The sequence below is a fragment of the Triplophysa rosa genome, unplaced genomic scaffold (genome assembly GCF_024868665.1).
Source record: "Triplophysa rosa unplaced genomic scaffold, Trosa_1v2 scaffold167_ERROPOS501511, whole genome shotgun sequence".
NCBI classification, from domain to species: domain Eukaryota; kingdom Metazoa; phylum Chordata; class Actinopteri; order Cypriniformes; family Nemacheilidae; genus Triplophysa; species Triplophysa rosa.
Genome location: NW_026634168.1, coordinates 1 through 12,662, shown reverse-complemented (window position 1 = coordinate 12,662; position 12,662 = coordinate 1). Strand labels below are relative to the sequence as shown.

The 12,662-nt window shown below is 44.1% G+C and overlaps 1 protein-coding gene across 1 annotated transcript; it reads left to right on the top strand.

Annotated features, from left to right (window-relative positions):
- Positions 1 to 2,094: 2,094 nt before the first annotated feature.
- Positions 2,095 to 12,658, top strand: LOC130549733 (lysine-specific demethylase 5A-like; the record flags this gene model as incomplete). Its single annotated transcript, XM_057327040.1, has 21 exons — positions 2,095 to 2,763; positions 4,337 to 4,414; positions 4,492 to 4,614; positions 4,752 to 4,922; positions 5,017 to 5,145; positions 5,305 to 5,365; positions 5,436 to 5,530; positions 5,705 to 5,863; positions 5,939 to 6,058; positions 6,138 to 6,296; positions 6,383 to 6,564; positions 6,656 to 6,818; positions 7,319 to 7,438; positions 7,825 to 8,019; positions 8,104 to 8,285; positions 8,364 to 8,488; positions 8,560 to 8,704; positions 9,624 to 9,747; positions 11,846 to 12,201; positions 12,341 to 12,479; positions 12,572 to 12,658. Coding segments are annotated over exons 1-21 (3,060 nt in total), but the record flags the coding sequence as incomplete, so codon positions are not given.
- Positions 12,659 to 12,662: the final 4 nt, after the last annotated feature.

Sequence of the window (12,662 nt, the reverse complement as noted above, 5' to 3'; positions counted from 1 at the left end):
TGTAACGTTAGACAGTTTCTCGGTATTTAGTTACCTTTGTGGGTATAATTCGTAGACGCCCGTTTTACCTTCCGACGCTCTGTAGGGCTGTCAGGAATTTCTCCTTTTAAGAGATAATATTTAAGTTGTTCATCAAATGCAAAAGAGTCCATACTGCTATCATATACTCATCACCAAATATCTAATCGAGCACATCCGCAGGACAAGTGTCGTGATGCGCTTTTGCACATGCGCAGTACAAATCGAGCAACCCCTGAACGGATCGAGTCGACTGTCGTGAAAACTGGATTAACTGGAAGTGGTGTCAGTGTCGCGCATGCGCGGAACAAATCGTGTTTCCGGGACGGATCGGGTTGCGACAGCGCTCTTGGAAATTTGTTCTGGATGCTCCGAGCCTCCGACTTGCCGTAGAGCTCGCAAACCCAGAAGAGGAGGGGCATGTATATTAGCTAATAAGTTTGCATTTTAAGTGACGTGTGACGTTAACTTAACGTCGATCGGCGTTATTTAAACGCGTGGCGGCGTGTGACGTTAATTTAGCACCAGGCGGCGTTAAGAAATCGGTGTTTTAATATTAATACGGCGATCAAAAGCACACGAATTGTGAACCTGTTGGCTTTCGATACTGCTCACGCTCTGCTTACGCATGCTGTGTGAAGCCGGCGTGAGCGTTGCGTTTTTTTTTTTTTAATTATTGTAATATCCATATATTAAAACAGTTATAAAATAAAATAAAAGATGACAATAGGTAACAACAACAAAAATACTGAAACAATACAATCAACTTAAAAAGAGGAACTAAGAGCACTGTAGAAGTCCATAGTCTTGGCAGCTTTTCTACTTGCAAGTCCTTCAAGTGTTTCAAAATATATTTTCAATTCCAGTTTAAACTGGATAATATTTGGTTTCCTTTCGGACCATTTACATTTGTGGATGTGAAATTTTGCATATAAAATGTTGTAGAGTGACAATGAAGTGTTAGTACTGGTGATGACCTGTAGAGGGCAAGCTAATGCTGTGGGTATTGGGTTATAAGTAGCAGAGAAGAACTGTGCGGTGTGTGTAAAAGTGACTCCACCTGTGATGTGCTTGTGTGTACTGCTGGTAGTTGCATTCCCTTGAGTAAATGCAAACTGGAACTGATCTCATGCCTCCTCACGTTATTACATAAAATAATAAGATTTAAAATAAAAATATTGTTTTTGGACATTTTACTATCTTCATAGAAAAATATGACATCCTTTTTCTGTATATTAATTTTTACCCCACATAATAACTCAAAAACATGTTCTACATCAATCCAAAAAAACCTAGAATACATACAGTAAAAAAAAGATGAACCACATTTTCTGTATCAATATTACAAAATACACAGGAATCTGACAGACCATTTTTAAATATTTTAAGAAATTGGTTTGTTGGATAAATTAGGTGTATAACTTTAAAATATACTTCACTAACTTTATTGTTAATGCAGTATTTGTTGTTATAAATCCATACTATTTTCCAATTAATGTTTTCAAAAATATTATTCCAAAATTGTTTACTTTGATATATTGAAGGACAATGAATTAAACTCCTGAAAAATCTATTATTACATTTATTTTCTTTAATATTAACGCGTGAGCGTTGCGTTCCTCCCCATTCATTTCAATGGCAGTGACGCATCTTGTTAATATTAATATCTTTGTTTAAGTCAACACATCACTGACATTGTCGACTTTATATCCAGTAGAAAATCATTTCGGCTTATGAAAATGAGCAATAAAACATGGTGACTACTGTAGGTAAATCACGGTAACGTTAACCAGAAATGAGCCATGATTTTACAATCGCACATTTATTTGCAGTAAAATTGTACTTACACATGTTGTATCAGTTTAATAAAACGATTTCTGTATGGTTATTATAGATATATTGTTATGGCTAGAAGGGATACAGCTACCTCCACTGGGCATGCGCACTTCAATAACGCATTATTTTTGTCACGCGGACAAAACAAACAGTTAATTACTATTTTTGTTATTGTTGTGAGCTTAGGTTTAGGGTAGGTGTAGGCGTTAGCTAATGTGATTTATGGCGAGATTTTGCATCACTTGCGGCTATAGCCGTGTCCCTTCTAGCCACGACTTTTCTGTTACCCGTCGTTCCTCGGAGCGGAAGTGCAGCTATGAAAGGTCACGCTTCCGGAAACAGTGGCACTTGTGTTCCGACGGCTAGCAGAAGATGCTAACAGCGTTTTATGATTGTTCAGGCTGATTGTTAACGTTGTTTACCGAGAGAGATGTAATGTGATGGCTGGAGACTGTGAGACATGAGATGACCCAGCAGCGGATGATTTTATTCGTCTCATTACAAACACATTAGCTACTCAACGACAACAACAACAGAGATAACAACAGCGGCAGCAGCGCTATAACACGAATGTCTTCTTTATTATCTTGTGGATTAAAGTGACGGGATAAGAAGAGAAAAGCGTGTGAATGGATGAACATCGTCTCTTATAAAGGATTATTTCATATAAATGCGTGAATGACCGCAGGCCGCGCTAAACAGCGGTGTGTTGTAAGTGCTGTGTGGCTCTGTGAGTGATGTTTGCGCGTGCATGCTCGTGACATGTCGCTCTTCAGAGAGTTCGTGGCTCCGCCGGAGTGTCCAGTGTTCGAGCCCAGCTGGCAGGACTTCAGCGACCCGTTCGGCTTCATCCACAAGATCAGAGACATCGCTGAGAACACGGGCATCTGCAAGATCAGACCCCCACAGGTACATCACACACGAGATCAGACTCCCACAGGTACATCACACACGATATCGTACAATCTAAGGTACATCACACACGAGATCAGACAATCTCAGGTACATCACGCACGAGATCAGACAATCTCAGGTACATCACGCACGAGATCAGACAATCTCAGGTACATCACGCACGAGATCAGACAATCTCAGGTACATCACGCACGAGATAAGACAATCTCAGGTACATCACGCACGAGATCAGACTCCCACAGGTACATCACGCACGAGATCAGACAATCACAGGTACATCACGCACGAGATCAGACCCCCACAGGTACATCACACACGAGATCAGACCCCCACAGGTACATCACACACGAGATCAGACCCCCACAGGTACATCACACACGAGATCAGACCCCCACAGGTACATCATACACGAGATGAGACCCCCACAGGTACACTAAACGTGAGATCAGTAGCTGCGTTTACATGGACACATCGGATTGAATTGAATCAGATTGTGCAATCTGAATGTTGTGTTTACATGAAAGGTAAATTAAGTGATCTAATTGATGTGCATGTTTACATGACAAGTTTATAATTTGATATAATCTGCTGACATGCGCACACTGCACAAGTGTTCACCTAAATACCCACTAAAACAGTGTTTTAAAGCACATGTTGTGTATATTTTATTTTATAAACTGCACATTTTTTTCGTGCCATTTGTAAAGGCAGAGTGTCTCGTGCCAATGAAGCACGAGCACACCCGTTGCGGTTTACCATGGTATAAAACCATGACAAAACTACCAAGACCCACCAGAGCGTCTGCAGGCAAACAATCATGAAATAAATGTTTAGCAACAACAGCTAATACCGAACTCTAGAAGTGATGATATATGGATTCATATATCAGCATTAACGGTATAAACAGAGACGGGCGCGGTATCATTACAATATTCACACAAACGGCTCCTCAAACAATGTTGTAAGCACAGATGTGTTTATTTTATGTCACAGACACCTGCATAATAATGTACAATTCATAAATGCAAAATAATGTCTACATATCAATGAAGCAATGTCGTTACAGCGATTTACCATGATAAGAAAAGTTAATCCTTCCAAAGCACATGTAAGTAAACGATAAATAAATGTTCAGTAGCCTACTGCGAATATAAATGGAATTTTATGATTAGATATTTAGCCTACAGTATGTTTGTACGTCTGCAAATGTATCGTGTTTTACTTGGGTTTTTAATCTGATCAAGTGTTTACATGTCCTATCAAGAAGATTACAAACGATATAAACCACCCCTTACAATCCCACTGAAATGTCAATCGGCTTGGGCATTTTTAATCTGATTGACGTGTTTATATGGAGCGTTTTCATTCGGATTGGACTTTTAATCAGATTACATTGGTCCATGTAAACGCAGCCAGTGAGTAAGATCAGACAGATGAATGTCAAATGTTGTCATATTGTTTTTCGCGTCAGTGCAGTGAAATGGGTTGAGTTTGTGTTATGTTGATCATGGAGCGCTAGTACAAATGTCTGTTTGATTTTGTTTGTGTGTGTGTTTTGGTTGTGTAGGGTTGGCAGCCTCCTTTCGCCTGTGACTTTCGCAGTTTTCGCTTCACTCCAAGAATCCAGCGACTCAATGAACTAGAGGTGAGTTTCATGAACATGTAATAAATACACACGTGATGAATTCTGCATGTTCATGTGGTTTGAATGGTCGTGTTCAGGCTCTCACCAGAGTCAAGCTCAACTTTCTGGATCAAATCGCCAAGTTTTGGGAACTTCAGGGTTGTAGACTGCATTTTCCTCAAGTGGAGAGAAAAGTGCTGGATCTCTATCTGCTGAGTAAGGTAAATGCCCGTGTTTCTATGAAGTTGTGAGCTGTCTTTAACGCCACCGTCTTGTGTGTGTTCATGTCATGTTGAGCAATCGGCATGCTGGAGCACAGTCACATGGTTTCTCTGAAAGCTGAATGTGTGTTTTGTAGCTGGTGTCTGCAGAAGGAGGCTTCCAGGTGGTGTGTAAAGAGAAGAAATGGTCAAAGATCAGCAGTCGTATGGGGTTCCCGTCCGGGAAGGGCGTGGGATCTCTGCTGCGCTCTCATTTCCAGAGGATTCTGTATCCATACGAGCTCTTCCGCTCCGGAGCGTCATTACCCGTGAGTGCCAACTCCTTGCTCGGCCGTACGTCACCTGCGTCCTTTTCTCACCTGTGACTCATGTGCGTGCGTGTGTGTGTGTGCGTGTGTGTAGGGCGTTCACAAGATTTACCCAGAAAACCCTGAGGCTGAAGACACAGATGAAGGGATCGGAGGTGGAGATGACGAGGAAGATGAGGAGAGAAGAGCGGAGCGACGTTCTCCTCAACATCTGAAGGATGAAGTGAGTTGACACTCTGTCACTGTTCTGTCAGTTGAAGAAAAGCCATCCTAATGCTCATGGACACATGCGTCTCACTTCAGTCTGTCTGACTGTCTGCTCGTTCACACGAGCTCCTGACCCTGTGATAGATTCTCATGTGATGTCTCGTGTGTGTCTCAGAGAGAAAACGAGGAGCCTAAAGCTGTGCAGATGTTCAACACCGCTGACATCATCACACCTGGTGAGACCTCTGTGTCTGTGTAACACACACACACGCACACGCATGTTATTCATCAGTAGTCTGTGTTTAGATGATGACAGCTTCATCAGAAAGCAGAAGTACCTGAAGGCTCAAGCATTCGCCCTGAAGATGCGTCCACGCAAAGAGATGCTGCAGGTGAATTATGTGAGTACTGACATTCTGGGCCAATGAAGTGTCGTTCTTTAAAAATCTTCCGCTGTGTTCTGAAGAAGAAAGAAACTGCTACAAACTCATAATTGACATGAGCGGGAAGAAATGTCCCTTTAACGTCATCCCAGAATCATCCCAGTATTTGCGTGATTGACACGCGTCTTACAGATCGACTTGTACATGTGCATGGCGTGTGGGCGGGGCGACGAGGAGGAGCGCCTCCTGCTGTGTGACGGATGCGATGACAGCTATCACACCTTCTGTCTGATCCCGCCCCTGCAGGACGTCCCTAAAGGAGACTGGTGCTGTCCCAAGTGCGTGGCAGAGGTATGGCGGCGCTCGCACAAGACACGCCTGCGCGTGTGCTGATGTCATATCTAATATCTGTGACTCCTCCCTCAGGAGTGTAACAAACCCCGTGAGGCATTCGGCTTCGAGCAGGCCGTGCGCGAGTACACGCTCCAGAGCTTCGGCGAGATGGCCGATCACTTCAAGTCGGATTACTTCAACATGCCGGTGCACGTAAGATCTTCATGTTTTCTGTGTACGCCGCTCACGCGCGCACGCTTCCTGTTTGTTCACGCTCACGCGTGCCTTTCAGATGGTGCCCACTGAGCTGGTGGAGAAAGAGTTCTGGCGTCTGGTGAGCAGCATCGAGGAGGACGTCATCGTGGAGTACGGCGCCGACATCAGCTCTAAAGATGTCGGCAGTGGATTCCCGGTGAGAGACGGAAAGAGGAAACTGACCGGAGACGAGGATGTGAGACACGAGTGTTGTTTTATTTCATCTGTGTGGTTCTTCTACTGGGCTCTAGTAGTGTTGATGATGTCGTGTCGTGTCGTCAGGAGTACGCCAACTCGGGCTGGAATCTGAACAACATGCCGGTGCTGGAGCAGTCGGTGTTGACGCACATCAACAGCGACATCTCGGGCATGAAGGTGCCGTGGCTGTACGTGGGCATGTGCTTCTCCTCCTTCTGCTGGCACATCGAGGATCACTGGAGTTACTCCATCAACTTCTTGCACTGGTAACGGTCAATCGCAGAGCAGCTCTCTCTCTCTCTGGCTGATGACCGTGAACAACCGATCTGTGTGTGTGTGTGTGTGTGTGTGCTGCAGGGGCGAACCCAAGACCTGGTACGGAGTTCCAGCACACGCGGCCGAGCAGCTGGAGTCTGTCATGAAGAAAGAAGCTCCAGAGCTGTTCGACTCACAGCCCGACCTCCTGCATCAACTCGTCACGCTGATGAATCCAAACGTCCTCATGGAGCACGGCGTCCCGGTACTCGCACTCTCTCTGTGTGTGTGTGTGTGTATGTGTGTGTGTGTGTGTGTGTGTCCATCTTCTGACTCTGTTACAGTTATATGAGGCAAGCAGCCGCTGGAAGTTTCATTTATTTGTAAGGGATAATCATGGCTAGCCATGCATTGAAGGATTTACATTTTTTTTTTTTTTTTAAATCCATTAACGCACGGCTAGCTGTGGATTATCCTGCTTATACCACGGTCATTTGACAAGTTAAAGCTGTTGGGTGTGCAAGTTTTGTTCAGACAGTCAGTTTAATTTCAAATGTTGATCAAACTGACTGGAACTACCTTTAATGCACACCTTCCAGCCAATCAGAATCCAGTATTCAAACAGACCATGGTATGAATAATGTTAATTCATGAATAACCAGATGATCAGGTCAGTGTGGATATCAATGAAGGTGACGGTCTGCACCAAAAGATATTGACATCTAACAGTCTGAAGATGTCAAGAAGTCTTGTTCTGTCCCGCAGGTGTATCGGACCAATCAGTGTGCAGGAGAGTTTGTTGTCACCTTCCCAAGAGCCTATCACAGCGGCTTTAATCAGGGCTACAACTTTGCAGAGGCCGTAAACTTCTGCACAGCAGACTGGGTACAACATTATCATCATCATCCTGATTCTGTGTGTGTGTGTGTGTGTGTGTGTGTGTGTGTGTGTGTGTGTGTGTGTGTGTGTGGCGATGTCATCTACACCTAGGTAGGAACAGAAATGAGCAGAAGTCAGCAGTAAAGATGATAGAAAGTCTCTGTGGACCAATCAGAATGAAGCGTTCATGAGCATACTGATGTAGGCATCGGTAGCTGCCTGTGTTATCATATGAGTAACATGGTTTATTGTCTCCACCGCTGTGATGTCATTTCCTGTTTCCTGAATGCAGCCTTAAGAGTAGAATTCTAGGAAGAACAAACATTTGCTTCAGCTCTATGTTTAGAAGGCGTCTGTAGAGATGAACGTGATGTGTGTTTCTGACGGCGCAGCTGCCCCTCGGGAGACAGTGCGTGGCTCATTACAGACGTCTGCAGCGCTACTGCGTCTTCTCGCACGAGGAGCTTGTTTGTAAGATGGCCTCCGATCCCGAGAGTCTGGACGTGGAACTGGCTGCTGCTGTGGTACGAGAGCTTGGCGAGATGATGGAGGAGGAGAGCAGACTGAGAAGAGCCGTTCAGGTGCAGGTGAGAGAGCGCAGACTGAAACGCATTCGCTGTGGGTTAACGGGGGTAAGCTGTTTAGCTGTCGTTGTTCCTCCTGTCCTGTAGGGGGTGCTCTCCTCAGAGCGGGAGGTGTTTGAACTGCTGCCTGACGACGAGCGTCAGTGCTGGCGGTGTAAGACTACCTGTTTCCTCTCGGCTCTCACCTGCACCTGTTGTCCAGAGCGTCTGGTGTGTCTGCACCACGCCGCTGAGCTCTGCGGCTGCCCGGCAAGCGACAAGTGTCTGAGGTAACACTCCAACAACAACACACAACCTAACCCATAACCCTTAAACAACTTTATTTACTCTCTCTGTGTGTGTTACAGATACAGGTACGATCAGGGTGAGTTTCCCACAATGCTCTACGGGGTAAAGTCACGTGCACAGTCTTACGACACCTGGGCAAAGAGAGTCACGGAGGCGCTGGCAGGAAATAACAAGAACAAGAAAGGTTGGACTCAACGACACAAAGCCGCTTGCATACGCTCGTGTTCATAAACTGAACGCCAATGTTTTCCACAGATCTGATCGAGCTGAAAGTTCTGCTGGAGGATGCCGAGGACAGAAAGTACCCAGAGAACAACCTCTTCCGTCATCTCCGAGACACTGTGAAGGAGGCCGAGACGTGCTCGTCTGTGGCTCAACTACTGCTCAGTCACAAACACAAGTCAGTCACACTCACACATGCATAGAGACGTTGATGTTGGGTGTCTTCACAAAAAACACTTTGTGCACTCAGTGGATGTGTATTTGTGACTGCACTTGTGGCCTTACGCCACGGTGGAGGCGCTGTTCCATTATCAGCACAGTGAGGCGCTAAAGAGCTGCAGTAACGTACAAGAGCTATAGACCGTTTCATCAGACACACCCAGTTAACCTCAAGTCTGTGTTTGGCTGGTGTCTAATAATATAACTATTTATATTTTATATGATTATTTAATTGTATAAGAATTGTATTAAATAAACCATTTGTTGAATGGGTCCTGTAGTTCGGTCTCTTTTAAAGAAAGCGTATGGTACATTGACATCTAGCGGTTGGTATCGCAGTCTAAATTCAAATACTTTAGCAAAGTAACGCTTCTTCTTGGTTTCTTTTGCTTGTTATCAGCAGAAATAATCTACAGGCGCTCTATTGTTTGTGAATGTGTACCAGAAGTTAAGGGCAGTCCATGAACACGCGGATGCGCAGTAACGTTTGTTTATGTTGTCACTTTCAAGTTCAATATTGTTTCTTTTGCATCGAGGTACGTTCAGTTTCTTGAAAAGGTTCATCCGTGTAATCAATAAGTAAAAGCATAAGTTTCATTTAAGTTACGTTAGGCCTACACGTGTGTGTGTGTGTGTGTGTGTGTGTGTGTGTGTGTGTGTGTGTGTGTGTGTGTGTGTGTGTGTGTGTGTGTGTGTGTGTGTGTGTGTGTGTGTGTGTGTGTGTGTGTGTGTGCGCACAAGAACATGGCACCGCATCAGCCTCATTCTGAGCCAGCAAAAACCCTGTCGTGTGCTTTCCTTTCTGTTGCAATGATCTTACATTTTAGGGTTAAAGTCAAGCGTTCACTGTTTGTTTGTTTGTTTGTTGTTGTTTTAAGACGAGAACGTCCCGAGAGCGGCGCGCAGAAGACACGAAATAAACTGAGCGTGGACGAGTTGAAAGTGTTTGTGGAGCAGCTGTACCGTCTGCCCTGTGTCATCAGTCAGGCCAATCAGGTCAAAGTAAGTCACATGGTCTCGTGCTCATGAAAGAAAGAAGGACGAGCATTACTGCTTGTGTGTCGTGCCTTTGTTTTCAGTGACACGTGTCATTCTACAGTTAGAGCTGTATTCTGCATTTATATACATAATAATATATCAAAAATCTTATTTTTGTGAGTGTATGCAGCAACAAAAATGGCCAGAAACACATCTACAAACTTGACCCGCTGCTGCCGCTCTTTGAGAATGACCCTCTCAAGTTTGGTCTCTATGTAAAGTTTAGAATTTCAGCTTCCATGTTCGTCTACTCCCCACAACATCATTACAGCCAATAGAGAGCTTTAAAACAACCCCATTTCTTCTTAGCAACAGCCTGCTACAGCGCCTCTGATTAACAACTTTAAAGGCCATTTTCTCAATATTTGGATTTTTATTGTGCCCTGGAGATTCTAGATTTTCAAATAGTTGTATCCCGACCAGTCCTAGCCTAACAAACCATACATCAATGGAAAGCTTATTTATTCAGCATTTAGATGGACCCATAAATTGATAAAAAAAAAGATTAAGGTACCAATAAACAAACAAATTAATCATTAAATGAATGAAACAACAGAAATAAATCTGAAATAATAAAAATATCTTATTTTCTCACTCGTCATGAGTACTCTAGTGATGTGTGCGAGACGTCATGGTGTATGGGACACTTGTTAGTGCGTCAGACTCTCGTGTCAAAGCCAGACTGATCATCAGTTTGAACCCTGCTCAGAGCAGTTTTGGGTAGGAATGGCTGCACATCTAAATTAATTGTTTATTACCTTTATCACTGCATTTGTCTATATTTATTCATTTCTTTATTCATGCACTTTATTAAGTCATTTCTTATCCTCCATAGAAAACTAACATTTGTGAGGGCATGTAAGGGAAAGAATCTGCTCTGATGTAATACACGGCCACGATGGCTGATGTTATTGATGTAAGGATGGATGAGATATATTTTGATATATTCCACTCGGGTCCTAAAATTCCTCTCCAAAAATCAAAGAACATCCATATGAATTAATGCAACCTCTTCACATACAGGATCCTCTATAAAAGCACATATGGGTCATTCCGTATCAACTCAACCATAGGTCCCCAGCTCAATTTTTTTTTTTCGTTTTTACAGAAGCGAGACCAACATCAGTAGAGATGAAAGCCAAATTATGAAATGCCACCGATGAATAGTTATTAAGTAATCAATTAATTTGCTCCAATGGCTCCAAATTTCAGCTGAAAATTGTCATTTTTACCTCCTTCTACAAATTAATTGATTACTTAATAACTATTCACCTGTGGCATTTCTTTTTTTAACAACACTCCAGATGTTGGTCTTGCCTCTGTAAAAAAATGGGAAAAAAATAAAAAATTCGAGCCGGAATTAAAAGTTTTGTTGATTTGACACGGAATGACCCCTATGACATTTTAGTCACTGAGATGGTCTCTGTGTGATCAAAATGTGTGCCATGAATGAATGAGTTACACCACTTGTGCTTTAAAAAGCGTGAGGAGATGGAAAGAAACTCTGGGATTACCAAAGAAAGCCTGCTCCCGACCAGGTTAGGTTCACAAAGTTACTATGGTTACTGACTCTGAGTATAAGTGACCGATCTTTTAGAAACGGGCTCGAGTTACCCCGCTTTCTCGGGTTTGACATATATCTCACATTTTGAAACGGAAAACCCAGAGTTTCCCTCATTTCAGGCTTAATATACTCAGAGTTTTCACTAAACCTCCTTTCTGAAACGAGCCCCAGGTTTCCTGTTTTAAACAATATTTGGGATATATGAGAGGACATACATTCTAATCTTTCATTAATGTGCTTCTATGACATCACACTATACGAACAATATGAGATTGGGTCAAACGTGAGTTGACGTTAGGGTAGTTGACAATGTTTTTTCAGACGCAATACAAAACAAGGTATATCACCTGTTCTTTTTGAAGAACACACCCGAATCGAGAGAAACCATATTTTTACTAGAAAGATGACCACTGATGATGACAGTATATCCTGCAGTAATAGAACGACTAGCTATATGTTTCTTTAGATAAAACGCATGAATTCAAATCTCGTCCGCAGGAGTTGCTGGAGAATGTGGAGGACTTTCACGAGCGTGCTCAGGCGGCTCTCTCGGACGACACTCCAGATTCCAGTAAGCTGCAGGCTCTTCTGGATCTGGGCTCGGGGCTGGACGTGGAGCTGCCCGAGCTGCCGCGTCTCAAACAGGAGCTGCAGCAGGCACGCTGGCTGGACGAGGTGCGTCTGACACTGATGGAGCCTCAGCGCCTCACGCTGGAGCTTATGAAGCGGCTCATTGACTCGGGCGTGGGTCTGGCGCCACATCACGCAGTGGAGAAGGCCATGGCTGAGCTGCAGGAGCTGCTCACCGTGTCCGAGCATTGGGAGGAGAAAGCTCGGACGTGCCTGCAGGCCAGGTGACCGCACATGAACTTTTTAACTTGTGTTTGAGCATTTTGGCTGTTAGCAACTTTTAAGACTCGATATGTTTCTACACCAAAGATTCGAACGTAATAGCATGAAAAATGACGGTTTGTCGACGTCGTCTTTCCTCAGGCCTCGGCACAGTTTACTGACACTGGAGAGTATTGTGATGGAGGCGAAGAATATTCCGGCATATCTGCCCAATGTGCTCGCCCTCAGAGACGCTCTGCACAGAGCCAAGGAGTGGACGGCCAAAGTGGAGGCCAATCAGGTAACACCTGCTGACCATTTTCACAAGCCTTCAGAACTCAGTTTAAAAAGTGGCTAACGTGAGCGTCTGCTCTCTTGCTCCATCTTAAACAGAGCGGCAGTAACTACGCCTACCTGGAGCAGTTGGAGGGGCTGTTAGCAAGAGGTCGATCCATCCCTGTCAGATTGGAAGCTTTGCCACAGG